The sequence below is a fragment of the Mustelus asterias genome, chromosome 3 (genome assembly GCF_964213995.1).
Source record: "Mustelus asterias chromosome 3, sMusAst1.hap1.1, whole genome shotgun sequence".
In the NCBI taxonomy this organism is placed as follows: domain Eukaryota; kingdom Metazoa; phylum Chordata; class Chondrichthyes; order Carcharhiniformes; family Triakidae; genus Mustelus; species Mustelus asterias.
Window position 1 is genome coordinate 23,833,392 of NC_135803.1, and position 17,499 is coordinate 23,850,890.

Sequence of the window (17,499 nt, forward strand, 5' to 3'; positions counted from 1 at the left end):
AGAAAATGGGAGGTTTTCTCGCCCGTTTTTTCAGCAAGTTAAGTCACTCTGTGCAATACAGAGGCTATAATGTGATTCTCGCCAGTAGGGGGAGTTGAATCTCAGCCTGCTCATGAGGCTGACTGCTGAGCTCTAGGGCACCATTGCACAGTGTACATAGTATACTGGGCGAGCTGTTACCCTCCCCCCACCCCGATCGCGGCCCCGGCCAAATAGCAGGCAGTGACTAGTTGGGTACCGCAGGGATCAGAGCTGGGACCCTAATTATTCACAATTGTCTCCAAATTTGCAGATGACACAAAGCTGGGTGGGAATATGAGTTGTGAGGAGGATATAGTGATGTTTCAATGTAATTCAGACAAGTTGAGTGAGTGGGAAAATGCATAGCCGATGCAGTATAATGTGGATAAATGTGAGGTTAGCAAAAACAGAAAGGCAGGTCATTATCTGAATGGCGATAGATTGAGACAGGACAATGTGTTATGAGACCTGGATCTCCTGTGTCCAGTTGCTGAAAGTAAGCATATAGGTGCAGCAGGAGGTAAAGAAGGCAAATGATATGTTGGCATTCATAGTGAGAGGATGATAGAAGCATAGAATCCTACAGTGCAGAAGGAGGCCATTCGACCCAATGAATCTGCACTGACTGCAAACCCACCCAGGCCCTATCCCCTTAATCTCATGTATTTACCCTAGCCAGTCCCCCTGACACTAAGGGGCAATTTAGCACGGCCAATCCACCTAACCCGCACATCTTTGGACTGTGTGAGGAAACCGGAGCACCCGGAAGAAACCCACACAGACATGGGGAGAACTCCACAGGATGTGAGTACAGGGGCAGGGATGTCTTGCTGCAGTTAAACAGGGTCTGGGTGAGACCGCACCTGAAATATTGTTTTAGGGAATTTTGCAAGCTTACACCCAATATATCCACAATATTTGTAGCTACTTCTTGTCAATCTCCAGGATACAGGCTTTCAGGTCCAGGGGACTTGGTCCATTAGTTTCCAGAATATTTTTTCTCTCATGAGCATGATTGTTTTTAGTTTCCTCTGTCCCCTTGATTTTCTACAATTCCTGGAATGTTTTTTTCTGTCTTCTACTGTGAAGACAGATATAGAAAATGCTTGTTCAAAGCCTCTGCCGTTTCCCTGTTTCCTGTTATTAATTCACCAGTGTAACAGATTGAGGACAACTTGATGCATCTTTAACAATAAATGGCTTTATTGCCACAGAGGAAATCATAGAAATCATAGAAACCCTACAGTACAGAAAGAGGCCATTCGGCCCATCGAGTCTGCACCGACCACAATCCCACCCAGGCCCTATCCCCATATATTTTACCCACTAATCCCTCTAATCTACGCATCCCAGGACACTAAGGGGCAATTTTAGCATAGCCAATCAAGCTAACCCGCACATCTTTGGACTGTGGGAGGAAACTGGAGCACCCGGAGGAAACCCACACAGGCATGAGGAGAATGTGCAAATTCCACACAGACAGTGACCCAAGCCAGGAATCGAACGCAGGTCCCTGGAGCTGTGAAGCAGCAGTGCTAACCACTGTGCTACCATGCCGCCTGCATATATATATATAAAAATATATAAATATATATAGGGTCAGACTAGATTACAAATGTGACTGCTCTTCTTGACTCCCTGGCTTCAACTGTGAGTCTCTCCTCAACCTGTGGTATGCACCCTCCTGTCCATTGGCTCAGCTTCCAGCTGAGACGATTCATAGGGTCCTTATCGATCATGAGGTCCTCAGGACCCGCTCCCCCTTAAAGGGCAATTCTACTGCACCCAGTTTCATCCTCCGAGAGACCAATGTTCACTTAGTTACTGTCCTTTTTATATATATTGGGAGCTCCTACTGTCTGTTTTCAATATTTCTTGCTATTTCTTGCAATGGTTTTATCAGTGGTGAATGCCCCACCATCAACATCTGGGGGCTTGCATTGATCAGAAACTTAACTGGACCAGCCACATGAAGACTAAAAAGGCAGATCAGAGACTGGGAATCCTGCAGCGAGCAATTCACCGCTTAACTCCCTAAAGTCTTTGCATCACCAACACGGCACAAGTCAGCTGTGTGATGGAATACTCTCCACTTGCCTGGATGAGTGCAGTTCACACTAAAGAAAGTCAACACCATTCCGGACAAAGCAGCCCACTTGATCAGCATCTCGTGCACCACTTTAAATATTCACTCCCTCCATCATCGATTCGCAGTGGCAGCAGTGTGTACCATTTACAAGATGCACTCTAGCAACTTACCATGCCTCCTTCGACAGCACCTTCCACCTTTACCACCTGGAAGGACAAGGGCAAAGAATGCTGGGGGAACCACCACCTACAAGTCCCCTTCAAGTCACACACACGATCCTGACCTGGAACTATGTCGCTGTTCCTTCACTGCCGCTGAGTCAAAATCCTAAAACTTCCTTTCGAACAGCATTGTCGATGTACCTAATGTTAATGTTAATTTATTAGTCACAAGTAGGCTTACATTAACACTGCAGTGAGGTTACTGCGAAATTCCCCTAGTTGCCATACTCTGGAGCCTGTTCGGGTCACTGTACCTAACCCAGCACGTCCTTCAGACTGTGGGAGGAAACCGGAGCACCCAGAGGAAACCCGCACAGACACAGGGAGAACGTGCAAACCCTGCACAGACAATGACCCAAGCCAGGAATCGAACCCAGGTCCCTGGCACTGTGAGGCAGCAGTGCTAACAACTGTACCACCATGCTGCCTACACCACATGGATTGCAGCTGTTCAAGAAGGCAGCTCACCACCATCTTCTCAAAGGCAAATAGGGATGGGCACTGAATGCTGGCCTAGCCATGGTGCTCAAATTCTAAGAAAGAATAGAAAATATCCACCGAAAACCTTTGCCGTCGTTCGTGGGTGGGATTCTCTGGTGCCGCTGAAAGTGAATGGAGTTTTGGCTGGAATGCCCAATTCTCCATTCTCACTTGCAGCGGGGCAGGTATGGACAAGATCAGAGAATCCCGCCCATCATTTCGATAACCAGCCAGAAAGAGACTTGTGTGCAGCTTTCATCATTTGAAAGATATCACGGTAGATGTTGAGGATGTTTCTCCTCTTGGGGAAATCCAGGACGAGGGGCCAGAGTTTAAAAATAGGGAGACATCGATTTAAGGCAAGAGATGAGGAGGAATTTCCTTTCTCAGAAGGTCATTAACCTTTGTAAGTCACAACCTCATAGAGCAGAGAAGACTGGATCCTTGACTGTAGTCAAAGCTGAGCTAGACCGAGTTTTGATCTACGAGGGAGTCGAAGAGCATGGAGTGACTGAATAGGCAGGAAAGTGGAATGAAAGGCACAATCAGATGAGCCAATATCTTATTGGGTGACAGGGTGGGCCAAATGACCTATTCCTTCTCCTGTTTTTTCTATTCAATGTGATGTTCAATGTGACCAGGCGCTGGGTATTCAGGTATGACACTCCCTGTGCCAGATAGGGCCTTATGGAATTTCTCCCCCATAATTTCTTTGGTGACAATGGTAATTCTTTGGTGATTCTTTGAGGGTGGCACAGTGGCACAATGGCTAGCACGGCAGTCTCACAGTGCAAATTCCAGCCTCGGGTGACTGTGCGGAGTTTGCACGTTCTCCCCGTGTCTGCTTGGGTTTCCTCTGGGTACTTTGGCTTCCTCCGACACTCCAAAGATGTGCGGGTTAGGTAATTGGCCATGCAAAATTACCCCTTATTGTTAGGGGGATCAGCAGGGTAAATACATGGGGTTACAGGGATAGGGCCTGGGTAGGAATGTTGTTGGTGCAGGCTTGATGGGCCAAATGGCCTTCTTCTGCACGGTAGTGATTCTATGGTTCTATTCTACGATTTTATAATAGCAGTAAAGGGGATGAAGTGCTCATAGGGCATTCTTCTATTTTAGCAGAGCCACCCCTGTACATAATGCAGGCTGCATTTGAAAATATGCATGTGGGGTCCGACCAGTGTAAAGGTCAACATAACACACTGCGTCACTGAAATGAAACATGGGCAGCTTAATCCACTGGGCTTTACTCATCAATAAACATTGAAAAGAAAGGCCATCAAGAAGAGGACAAATGTTTAATATCAAATTTCTGTGTTTATTGTGAGGAACAGTGAGTTAATGAACACACATCCATTCATTCTATCAGTTCAAAAGAATCCTTGGCCCGTTTCACATTTATTGAATCTGATACCAGTTATTAACATTTGCAAAAACATCACTGAAGAATGGAAAGAACATTCAATATTGTTAGGTTTATTTGTAAACAGTTACGTTGGAATGAATATGTCGCAGCACTGAAACGTATTTCAGTTCTTGTCTGTACAATGAATAATAAATAGGCCACTGAGGGATTTTCTGCAATTTGTGCCCAAGAAACTGCAAAAATACAAACCATCAAGTTACGTTATCCGGACAGGTATTTTCTTCCAAAGTTCCTGTCCTTTCGTTGAAGTTGCTGAAAGTGACAACTTTCTCTAAAACAAAACCAGGTATAATGATATTTAAAATGACTATGAGACAGGGGTGGGTCATATTGATAGATGTGGGTGTGTGCGCATGCATGCGTGCTGCCTGATGTACACATATTTGTATATTAGCCTGGTGATTGTGGCCAAACTGCGTGCGTCCACTTTACTGTTACTGTATCCGTGTATGTGCGTGGGAGCGTTGCTTTGACCATGGTCAGTACGTTTGTGCTTGCACTGTTATGTAGCTGTGTGTGTGTGTCCACCCTGTGACTGCAATAGCTGTGTGTGTTTCCAAACTGATATCATGCTAGACCTTCGTGTGTGTTTTCTCTGACTGTGGTAGATGTTTTTGTGCGTTTGTACTCCATAATAGGTCTGTGTATATCAACGCTGTTACTATGTAGGTGTGCGTGTATAGTCTGATAGGTGAGTGTCTCTGTAACATCACTTCAGGTCTGTGTGCGTGTGACCCACTAAGACAAATGCATCAGTGAACGCGGGATTATTAAATACGGATTCTTGCTACGGTCAAAATGACAGCACGTGCACTGATTGTGATCAACATTTGGATTTAGGCACCAATAATGATCGGTGTTGGGTTACGGGTGCTAACTGAGAATGGATGTTAAACTGAATGCTCTGAATGTGATCAATGCTGGAATGAATAGACTGACTGATCCATTATGAGGACATCGCCTGTAATGTGAGCTCTGACTAACCACTCTACCTCCACGTGGTTAGCCTTTCTGTGATCAATCTCTGGTGTGAGAGCTGAGTTTAACTGATGTGGGGGTGACTATGATGTGGTGTGTGCATTGAATATGGAATGCGTGCACTAATTTGATCAATATTAGAGTGCATATACCAACTCTGATAGATGTGTACTAACTGAGTGACACTGGAGTATACATTGATTGTGATTACTATTACGGACACGTACGCACTGACTGCTTAATATTGCGGTATGTTTGTTCACTGACTGATGCTGCGATATATGTACTTGACAGTGATTGACTGGGATACAGTACGGACCGCGATTGATGGTTGGATGTGTACACGGACTCTGATTTATGTTGGGGCGTGAGTGCTGACTAGTTGACGTTGAGATATGCATGCTGACTGTAATTGGTGCTGAAGGTTTATACAGTGACTGTGATGAACGTTCATTTCATCTATTTCTATTGGTGTTGGTTTCTTTGATTGACGTTGGATACATGCATTCTAGTCAGTGTCGGGTATATGCGCTATGATTAGTGTTAGATAAAGGCACTATGATTGCTGTTGGGTGTACGTATTATAATAGGTGTCGGTTGGATGCAGTATGATAGAGTATATGCGGTTTGACTATAGTTGGGTGTATAAGCTATGAGTGACATTGGATGGATGCACGCACTCTGTTGTTGGCTATCATCACAAACATTGCCTTTGGGTGGTATGCACTATTGGATTTATGGACGACGACCAGTACTGTTGTAAGGAGTATGAATGTTTGATTTATGGATTGTGATCAGCAATACGATCAGTGTCTGGTTTATGCTCTCTGATCAGAATTAGGGGTGAGAACTGTGATCGGTGTTGAGTGGATGCATTATGATCAGTATTGGGTGCATGCATTGACTATGATAATCTGTGTGCCTTGACTGTGCTTTCTTTCTTTTATAATCACAGTGTGATTTACACAAAAATAATATAAAGTTCACACTATTATTCAATTATACTATTAAAAATCAAGAAAAGTGAATACAAGACAATAACATCATAATTAGTCTGTATATATATTTATATATAGATATATCATAGGTCAATAATACACATCAGTAGAAAATATTTAAAAGCCTTCAATTCCTCCTGATTACCTTTCAATAGGTTTTGAACTAACAACCACCTTTGAAATTACATTGCACAGATTCTGTCCAAGCTAGGAGAGATTTTCTTGTGTTTCCACACTAACTGCATGGCACTGCCTATATAGGTCCTCCAAATGTTACCAAATCAGCTGGCTTGTGGCACACTCCTTGCAGTTAAGGAATCCAAAGATGCACAGGTTGGGTAGATTGACCATGCTAAATTGCCCCTTTAATGTCCCAAGATGTGTAGGTTTAGGTTGATTAGTGGGATAAATGCGTGCGGTCACGGGGATTGGGTGGGCCTGGGAAAGGTGCTCTGAGCACGGCACTGGTCAGCAGTGCTGCCTCACAGCACCAGGGACCCTAGGGTGAGTCTTGGGTGAGTGTCTGTGTGGGGTTTGCACACTCTCCCTGGGTCTGTGTGGGTTTCCTCCGGGTGCCCCGGTTTCCTCCCACAGTCCAAAGATGTGCAGGTTAGGAGGATTGGCCATGCTAAATTGCCTCTGGGCGACCCAAAATATATATATAGGTTAGGGGGAATAGCGAGGTGAAATATGCGTGGTTATGGGATTAGAGCCTGGGTAAGAGTCAGTGCAGACTCGATGGGCCGAATGGCCTCCTTCTGCACAGTATGGATTCTATGAATCTTGTCGAGGATGAATCAATAGGGTCCATTACAGGGGACCACCATGGGCTACGTAAATATACCTTGCGGCCTAGGTGCATTGGAGTGCAGACCAGGAAAATCTCTCCTATGTTATTCTGTTGAGTTATAAACAATGAAAAACTAATCCTGACCGTTTGGTATTCTGAAACTTTGATCCTTAATGCTCTGAGCATTGGTAAAAGTTTTTCTTTTAAAAACCCCACTTACTGCAGTTCACACGGGGACCTGTGGGGTGGAAAGGGGTGGGGTGTGCTGGGGCTTTGTAGTGGACAATGACAATACAGACCACCAAGCTCTGCTGGTGTTTGCATAGGAAAGCAAAGTGGTCCTCCCTTTGAGAGAAGTCTGCAGGGCAGAACAGAACCCTGTTGAGATTTATCAGTGACCGGAGATGCAAATTTCTGTGTGTTCTCCCGCAGACTGAGTGTCATCTCCCCTTGTCTCAGGAACAGGTTAGGAAAGTGCTCGTGGAACTAAATATTCCGAGTAGGACGAGAAGGTTTTATCCAGCGTTCCATGTGCAGCAGAATTGTAAATCTGTCAATCGAGAACGGATTTATAATTTTGCTGCACATAACACACAGAGATTCCACCCCTCCCCTTGTCCCCCTTGGGTGGTCAAGAATAGAGCTGCCCTCTGCCACCCAACTCCTTCCATGCCTTCCTCTGATTGATTGCAATTCCTTGAAAGCTGACAATAAAAGTAATTATATTTAAATCCATTCACGTAACAGCACAGCTGTTTAATGATTATTGTTATAACAGTGTCACTTTAAAACGTTTCATTACAGTGCTTCTGGAAGGCAGCAAAGACTTTTGCCGCTGCCGCAGTTGACCTGCAGGTGATCGGTTCAGCCTCTGTCATGTGACAAGTTGGCTCCAGTCACAGTGAACCATGGTCTTCTCAAGGCAACGGAATCATGGAGCTGAATTAATCGAGAGCCCAGGTGGGCAGACCAATGTGGATATCAAAGGTCACAACAGTCATCTAGGAAATGACCCTTCGAGGGTGCCTGTAATGGTCAGAGGTCACAACCTTGGGGGAAGCATGCTTCACAGAGGACTTTTGTCAAATTGCAGTGTCCCAAAGAACAGTTTGCTGTTTTGTGCAGGGGGGTGCCGTCAGCTTCAGGCTCTTTGTCACGCTATTCTTCCTCCAGCTTGGTAGGATGGGCATGCTGTCTTGTTTACAAAGGCCTTTATCTGGCTTCTGCCGCGACTTGATCTCCTTGCACAGGCATCGCTTCTTCTCAATCATTTCAAGTATTGTGTTGTCTCCGTAGAACCACTGCTGATACAATGCCTGGTTTGAAAGAAAGAAAGGAAAAGGGCAAAGAGAAAACAAAAGGCATAAATCCTGCTGCTGGATTCTGGGGTTAATGGCAAAGAATTCTCTCTCTTTCTTTCTGGCCATTTTTCATTTGACATCAGTGTTCAGATCAATAACAGATACGGTTCAGCATAACCGGGGCGGCAAAATGCTCAGTTACTGCTGATTCATCAGATAGTTGCCATGAAACAAAACCAGTTAGTGTTAACTGAGATGACCTTGAATGCTTATCCTTTGTTCATTAAGACGCACATTACTGCTGTTGTTACAACTCTGTGGCGTTCTTGTTTATTCAGGAGGGTAAACTGTTCCCCATAATCAATAAACTCTATCATGTTGGAAGCCTGGCAAATGTTTATTATTGCCGGTATATGTCAATGAAGTAATTTAACAAAGGTTTCGAATGTAATTAGACCCTTTCTTCCCCCATCATAGCAAACGGGAGTGTTTTGCCTGATCCACTGTTTTAATACCAGTTCCCTGAAAAGAAGTCACAGCGATAAGGACCCTGCTCTCTCAGTGAGAGGACTGCATTCCAGTGGGTGGGTCAGATGAGGACTAAGTACATGCAGTGTATCATGACAAGTGCATGCTAAGTGCAATATCATGAGATGCAGCCAGAAATCATGTCAAATATGACAAGCAGGTGCCTGACACAAGCACAGGGAAGCTCCTAATAAATCCATGTGCCAGATAAATACATGCAGACTGTCATGCCAAATGCATGCCAAACCAATTCTATTTCATGTGCACTGGAACTTGGCGAGTTTTGGCGGACATCTCACACTGAAGTCTGGAAGAACCTAGTGGTGTAAAAGTTCAAGTCAGATGTTAACTTAATTGCTACCAATATGTTGCAGACAAAATGGTTTACCAAAATTTGTACAGCATGACCCCTTAGGGCAGTGGTTCCCAAAGGGTGCGGCGCGCCACACTGGTGCGGCAAGAGAGGATGGCAAGTGTGGCGGGAAGATTCAAGGACAATCAAAGAAACATTTAAACATGGTTTAAACAAGCATTGTTTTATACTTTCTGGATGTCCCATGATCATATTATAAAGTAGTTGTGTTCTATGTTATGAATCAAGCACTGCTAGGAGTTGTTTCTTTTTGTTTTTGAATGCATTTCTTATCAATAAAATATTCGGTGTGGCGCGAGCAAATTTTTATTCCGCAAGTGCGGCCCAGTGAAAAAAGTTTGGGAATCACTGCCTCAGGGAAATCACAGTCTCCAGGTGAAGGACTCTTTAGCCTCATTCAGATCTGACCATGTCTGACCCTGAACACACAGTTGGCAGAATAAGGACAATTACTAACTGGGCATCGAAAGTACATTCATACCTGTTCAGGATGACCCTTCTCCAACAAACGTGTAAATGTGGTGAGGTGCCCAGAGAGCTCCCACATAAAAAGCACATTATGAGAAATCACTGAGGAAAGAGCTGCTTAAGGAGTGTGGCTTTAAAAACCTGGCTGCATGTTTGTTTGTGGCAAAGCAGAAAAGAAACACTAAAATAGGTGGAAAATAATATTTTTTCATTCATTCGTGGGACATGGGCGTCATTGCCCATCCCTAGTTGCCCAAGGGCAGTTGAAAGTCAATCACATTGCGGCTCTGGAGTCACACTTAAGCCAGACAGGGTAAAGATGGCAGATTTCATTCCCTAAAGGGCATCAGTGAACCAGATGGATCTTTCCAACATTGGTTTCATGATTAGATTTTTAATTCCAGATATTTTTCATTGAATTCAAATTTCACCACTTGCCGTGGCGGGATTCGAACCCAGGTCCTCAAAACATTAGCCGAGTTTCTGGAGTAATAGTCTCGCGATAATGTCACTAGGCCATGACCATTAGATTGCAACCCCTCACAACAAGTCCATACAAATCAAGGCACTTTAAAAGCAAAGTCTCAACATGAAAAGTGTCCCTGCAGCAACCGTCTTACATGGGCTGTGGGCAAATGAATTGCTGCATTTTGGGTTGTAGGTGCTAGCCATGATTTACATATTTTAAGGCTCACAAAGCTAACATGACAAGTACAGGATCTTAGTATCGCAGCTACTTACTGCTCAGTTCACAGAACATTCAGCTAACAGCACTCAATCATTTGAGAATGGAGGCATCTGGTGCACAACAGAGGCTTGAAGTTTGAATTATTGGCCTGAATTTTACGCTCCCTCACCGGTGGTGGGTGTGGGGGAGTGGGTGGGTGTGAAATTGCAGGGATGGGATTCCCTTTGGGAAACACAGCAAGGTTGGGGCAGGCAAGGCTTCGGATGGGAAGCCCACCTTTGCCCAAAGTAAAACCCATAGGTGGCCAATGAATGCCACCAAGGGGTTTCTTCCTGCCCAGCCTCAATTTATAGACTGGCATTCAACCTCTGTGCGGCAAGGCTGGAAAGAATCAAAATTAGATCCCAGGCAGGACAGGGGGAGGGGGAGGAGGCCGCTGGGGGCGAGGGGAGCAGGGGGAGGGGGGATGGCAGTTGTCCATACACCAGAAGCCCCCTTCTGGGGGGATGCCTTCCCCTTATGGCCCTGTGACCTCCGGACCTCCCTCCATCCTTGGCCTCTCCGCCAAGACCTCGATCACCCCTTCGCGACTTTCCCCAGGTCTTCCGCCCCGTGCATCCCCATCCCCTACCCTGGGATCTTTCCATTTACCTGCTCCTCCAGATCTGGCAATGAAGCGCGGGTTCATGTAGTTCCTCTTCTGTCCACTGCAGTGCTGTTGCTGCAAGGACTGGACAGCTGTCGGCCAATCTGATTGGCCGGCAGCTCTCGAAGGTGGGACGCTGTTGTCAACTCTTGGGTACAAGAAGATTAATCCAAAAAGGATCCCTTCCTTCACCGATACCTTTTCTCAGTGCAATTATTTATGTTTTAAACGGAGTCAATTTAATCAATTTAGCCAATTTTTCAGTTAAATAAAGAGTGAATTTATTAGTTTAAAGTTTAATTATTTGTGTCACAAGCAGGCTTACATTAACACTGCAATGAAGTTACTGTGAAAATCCCCTAGCCACCACACTCCAGTGCCTGTTCAGGTACACTGGAGAATTTAGCATGGCCAACGTATCCAACCAGCACGTGTTTCAGACAGCGGGAGGAAACCCACGCAGACACGGGGAGAACGTGCAGACTCCACACAGACAGTGACCCAAGCGGGGAATCAAAGTCCCTGGAATTGGGGCAGCAGTGCTAACCACTGTGGCACTGTGCCGCCTAAATTAAGGTGTGTGGAAATTTCTTCTCTCTGGAATTCTCTGTCCCAAAGGGTGGTGGAGACTGGATCGTTCGAAGTTTTTAAAGTGGAGATGGATAAATATTTGATAGATCGAGGGATAGAGGGCTAAGGGGAAATGAGTTGAGGACGGCATAGATCAGCCATGATCGCATTGAATGGTGGGACAGGCTTGAAGGGCCTGGGGGCCTATTCCTGCTGCTATTTCTTGTGTTTTATGTGTTCCCTGCATTTTATTGTATTTCTTGCCTCCTAAACATTATTTGCTCATTCTTATCACCCAATTCTGTCCCCTTGTTTTCCCTCACTTCTCAGTCTCTGCCCCAGTCTCTCTGTTACCAGCTTATCCCCACTCTTTGTTCTCTTTGCTTGTTTTGTGTCCTCTCCTGTTTGCTTCCTGACTCTCCCAGTTGCACTCGCCCTCTCTCCAGCTCTCACTTAGTCTTCAGTTGATGAAGAGTTACTTTTCCATCTCGGATGGCAGCATCTATATCTGCTCGTTAAAACAGGTGAGGCTGTTCCAGATACGTTGTTTTTGTGGAATAATGTAGAGTTTAAATATTCCAGTAAATGTCATATTTATTTTTCAGCTGTGATCTACTGCTTATGAGTCTGAAACGTGTCTATTTATGATGACCTTGCAGGCGTACTGTAAATATCAGCATATTTTATGCAACAAAATTATAAACAACTTGCTCATATTCTTGCTCTTTCCACAAAAGCGTCTGTGCTATGTTTACAGCATGCATGTGGATGACAGAAATCAGCTGCTATGGAGATTCCCCGATGGGCTACATCTAGGAAAGGATAGAAGTGGCAGGATATGCGTACAAACTGACCACAGTTAATGATACTCTGCTCTCTGTAAGGACGACAGAACAGAATATTAAAGGACGGGGCAACAGTAAGACAGGGGGAAGAAGCGAAAGTCAGTTATTTGGTCTCTGAGAGACATATTTGGAATGCCCATGATTCAAACTGCCTGAAGGTTACTCAGCAAAGGTCAAAGGCCAGGCTGAGCAAGTCCCCAAATTCTGCCCGGTGAAAACAAGCTGCAGAAATGGCCGTTTAAAAAGTGTTAGAATCGCTAAGCAGAGGTCACATTGCCGCAGAAATTCCAAATCTGCACGCGTATCAAAACAACTTGGGCTTTTAAAATGATGGATTATTTTGTATGTGAGGGATGACTGTAGTAAACAATGAGGACTGTAAAATATGACTTCCCACAGCTTGCTGCTGGCAGTTAACACTTTGACTATCATGGACATGTTTTCCCTTCATGGTGAGAGCTAGCTCTGAAGATTGTGTTTAGCGCCTCTCAAATCAGGCGTGGCTGGGAAACTTGCAGAACAAGTCCAATGATAACAGACATTTCACTGACCAACGAAAAGGCCAATAACACAATTTGAAAAAGTAATTTTTTTTCCAGTTATTTCGAGGTCACCACTTATCTCTGCACCTGGACAGCTTGTACTCCACATTAGAATTTAGGATTATTGGCTCTGAACCTCAAAGTTTAAAGTTTAGTTGTCACAAGTAGGCTTACATTAACACTGCATTGAAGTTACTGTGAAAATCCCCTAGTCGCCACACCCGGCGCCTGTTCGGGTACACTGAGGGAAAATTTAACATGTCCGTTGCACCCTAACCAGCACATCTTTCGGACTGTGGGAGGAAACCGGAGCACCCGGAGGAAACCCACGCAGACACGGGGAGAAAATGCAGACTCCGCACAGACAGTGACCCAACCTGGGAATTGAACCTGGGTCCCTGGCGCTGTGAAGCAGCAGTGCTGACCACTGTGCCACTGTACAAGAGGGGCTCTGCACTGCCCTAGAGGGAAATTTTGAGGGAAGAAAATCATCAATTTTGCTTAAAATATAGGCCGGTGAAGGCAAAGTGGTTTGTTTGTGAAACCACTTGAAGTAAGCTGCCTGGATACACTGTGGAGTGCCTGATTGCAAATCAGTCTGATGATCATCACTCTTATCGTAAACTTCCTGAAAAATACTTGGAAATTAAAAGAAAAATATTTGCAAGTTGCTTTGAACCATTCTTGCAAAGAACACAGCAGTGACAGGATTCTCTGACAGTAAAAGGAGCTGTATACTGTCGCCAGAAAATAAACACAAGAGATGTGCAATATTAGCTTCTTGTTTTACAGGGCAGCACGGTGGCACGGTGGTTAGCACTGCTGCCTCAAAGTGCCAGGGACCTGGGTTTGATTTCTAGCTTGGGTCACTGTCTGTGCGGAGTCTGCACATTCTCCCCGTGTCTGTGTGGGTTTCCTCCCACAGTCCAAAGACTGAGCTGTATTGGCCATGCTAAATTCTCCCTCAGTGTACCCGAACTGGAGTGGGGTGACTAGGGGATTTTCACAGTAACTTCATTGCAGTGTTAACGTAAGCCTACTTGTGACACTAATAAATAAACTTTAAACTTAAACAATAAGTCCAGGATGCTGCATCCTCGTCATTGTAATATTGTAAAGTCAAGTTCAGTCATTAGCCACAAGTATGGCAAACATTAACACTGCAATGAAGTTACTGTGAATTCCCCCCCGTCGCCACACTCCAGCACCTGTTTGGTTCAATACACCTAACCAGCACGTCTTTCAGACTGTGGGAGGAAACCGGAGCACCCGGAGGAAATCCACGCAGACACGGGGAGAACGCGCAGACTCCGCACAGACAGTGACCCGAGCTGGAAATTGAACCCAGGTCCCTGGCACTGTGAGGCCGCAGTGCTAACCACTGTGCCACCTTGCAGGTGGAAATATTTACAAGGTAGTTGCCCTTTTCCGATGCTTTTGTGCTTGTGTATGCATAGTATATAGAGGGTACTGTATCTACAGTAACTATAGATAACACAATGTGTCGTGATACTGACACACATAGTCTGTACAAACTATTATGTAACTAAATTCAAAATACGTCTAAGGTGATACTTGTTTTTCTGTCCATATTGGGGAGAGATGAGGAAAGTTGGAAAAAAATTGTATTTTCTTTGAAATGAAAATAATAATAAAACATTCATAATACTTGATGAGAGATTCGTACCATTATCTGTTGAAACTAGGGGGTTCTTATCTTTCTCTGACAACCGGTAATGAAGCTGTCAGGTTGAAGTATTTTTTTTTGTAAAATTAAAGTGGAACTTGCTTATTTGCCAAGAAATAGATTCTGTGCAATTAAGATACTGACTTTGCTGGCTCCACAACACAAAATGCCCAGCACCTGATACGATAAACATATCAAAGTTTGGAAGAATGCAGTTTATCACTGTCATGATGTGGAGGGAAATGATTATAGGAACATTTACTGACACCTAGTGGCAATAAAGGGAACTTCGTTTGCTGTCTGCTGGAGGGCACGTATTAAACGATGACATTGTTAACATCGCAAAAGCAAATTTTGACCTGTTTTTTTGCTGGTTAACCAAGATATGTTCCCCGTTTAAATTCTAAACCAATGGATATGGTCACAGACCATTACCGGTCTTTGTGATCACCAACATGCAAAGGAATATAATTTTGTAGAAAATAATTGCCTCAACAAATATCTACACCAAGCAAGCAGCAGGTGAAAATATTTCAATCCAGCTGGCAATGTGGTGCTATGTTGACATCTGTGGGGTTTTAAGGTTACAGAATCAATCAAACTTGGCATGCTTTTCATTGCCCTGATTAGGTATACAACTAGATTAATCCCGACATTACAGAAGGAGGCCATTCGGCCCATCAAGTCTGCACCGGCCACAATCCTACCCAGATCCTATTCCCGCAACCCCGCATATTTACTTTGCTAATTCTCCTGACACTAGGGTCAATTTAGCATGGCCACCTAACCCGCACATCTTTGGACTGTGGGAGAAAATTGGAGCACCCGGAAGAAACCCACGCAGACACGGGGAGAATGTGCAAACTCCACACAGACAGTGACCCGAGGTCGGAATTGAACCCGGGTCCCTGGCATTGTGAGGCAGCAGTGCTAACCACTGTGCCACCGTGCCGCCCTAACTTTAAAAAGTCTGCCTATTTCATTGACCAAGAAAGCCAGCAGTAAAACGCACAGCAAATGGTTGTATTCCAAGAACAACCTTGTTCCAGGTTGATTAAGAATTATGGTAACAGCTTAACAGTCACAATGGACTCTCCTGGGTGTCACAAATGGAAGAGGATGCAAGGTTCTGATTACAATGTCAAGCAAGGTTTCCTAACTCTCACTCCACATGCTAGATCGTCACAGAATTCTTGTACTCATCATTTCACTTGCACTTTGTCACCTATTCTGGCATAGAATTTACTAGAATGTCCTTGATACTCATAAAACTGCTAAGAAAATTCATGTTAATGGCAATTTGTATTTGAAAGACAGAGAAATGATATAGTTAAAGTTTATTTATTAGTCACAAGTAGGCTTACATTAACACTGCAATGAAGTTACTGTGAAAATCCCCTATGCTGAGGATTGAAGTGTTAACGTGATTTTTCTTGCCCATTCTAAAAAAATATAAAGACTTGAATTTATGTAGTGCCTCTCATGACGCAGGCTGAACTTTCTCATCCTGCCCGCCATGGGAATCATAGTAGGCAGGACACGGACCATGCTAAGGCCTGTTGACCTCGGGTGGGACCTTGGGGTGAACGCAGCCAGAAAATCCTTACTAAAGGGTGTCTGAAGTGTAGTCAGTGTTGATAGCAGAATCTCGGTTTGATTTATGGATGTTTACAGTCGCTATATTGATTGTAGCAATTAAATTTATATTTTCTCGAAAGGCTATTTTAACAATCAATTATAATTATTTAATATTAATCACCTGAAGCTGGATTCAACACAATTTAAAAATTTTGCTACGTTACATATAAATGCAATACAGAATCTACAGCGGCATGGTGGCACAGTGGTTAGCACTGCTGCTCCACAGCACCAGGGACCTGGGATTGATTCCCAGCTTGGATCACTGTCTGTGTGGAGTTTGCACATTCTCCCCATGTCTGCGTGGGTTTCCTCTGGGTGCGTTTTCTCCCACATTCTGAAAGACGTGCTGGTTAGGTGCATTGACCCAAACAGGCGTCAGACTGTGGCGACTGGGGGAATTTCACAGTGACTTAATTGCAGTGTTAATGTAAGCCTTACTTGTGACTAATAAATAGACTTTTTTTTACAGTGCAGAAGGAGGCCATTCGGCTCATCGAGCCTGCACCACCAACAATTCCACCCAGGCTGTATCCCCGTAAGTTCATGTATTTACCCTGCTAATCGCCCTGACACTAAGGGGCAATTTAGCATGGCCAATCCACCTATCCCGCACATCTTTGGACTGTGGGAGAAAACCGGAGCACCTGGAGGAAACCCACGCAGACACGGGGAGAATGTGCAAACTCCACACAGTCACCTGAGGCTGAAAATGAACCCGGGTCCCTGATGTTGTGCAGCAGCAGTGCTAACCAGTGTGCCACCGTACCACCCAAATGTCAGTGAGAGCCATTAGGACATTGTTTGAGGCAACCAACATGCAACTAACCCAATTTCTAAACTTGTGGATTCCCCAGCAAGGGCTGAGATATACAACAAACAGTTAAACTGAATGCTGTCTCAGGGAGGACATAGAAAGATAGGAGCAGGAGGAGGTCATTTGGTCCTTTGAGCCTGCTCCACCATTCATTACGATCACGGCTGATCACCCAACTCAATAGCCTCATCCTGCTTTTTCCCCATAACCTTTGATTCTATTTGCCCCAAGTGCTATATCCAGCTGCCTCTTGAATACATTCAATGTTTTGGCATCAACTACTTCCTGTGGTAATGAATTCCACAGGCTCACCACTCTATGGGTGAAGAAATGTCTCCTCACCTCCATCCAAAATGGTCTACCCTGAATCCTCAGACTGTGACCCCTGGTTCT

General features: G+C 44.6%; 1 protein-coding gene across 1 annotated transcript in view; it reads right to left on the reverse strand.

Moving 5' to 3' along the window:
- Positions 1–8,085: 8,085 nt before the first annotated feature.
- nyap2a (neuronal tyrosine-phosphorylated phosphoinositide-3-kinase adaptor 2a) overlaps positions 8,086–17,499 on the reverse strand; it is a 153,044-nt gene continuing 143,630 nt past the window's right edge. The window contains exon 6 of the mRNA XM_078201955.1: positions 8,086–8,307. Within this exon, the coding sequence (XP_078058081.1) occupies positions 8,086–8,307 (222 nt within the window). The remainder of the gene's footprint in view (positions 8,308–17,499) is intronic.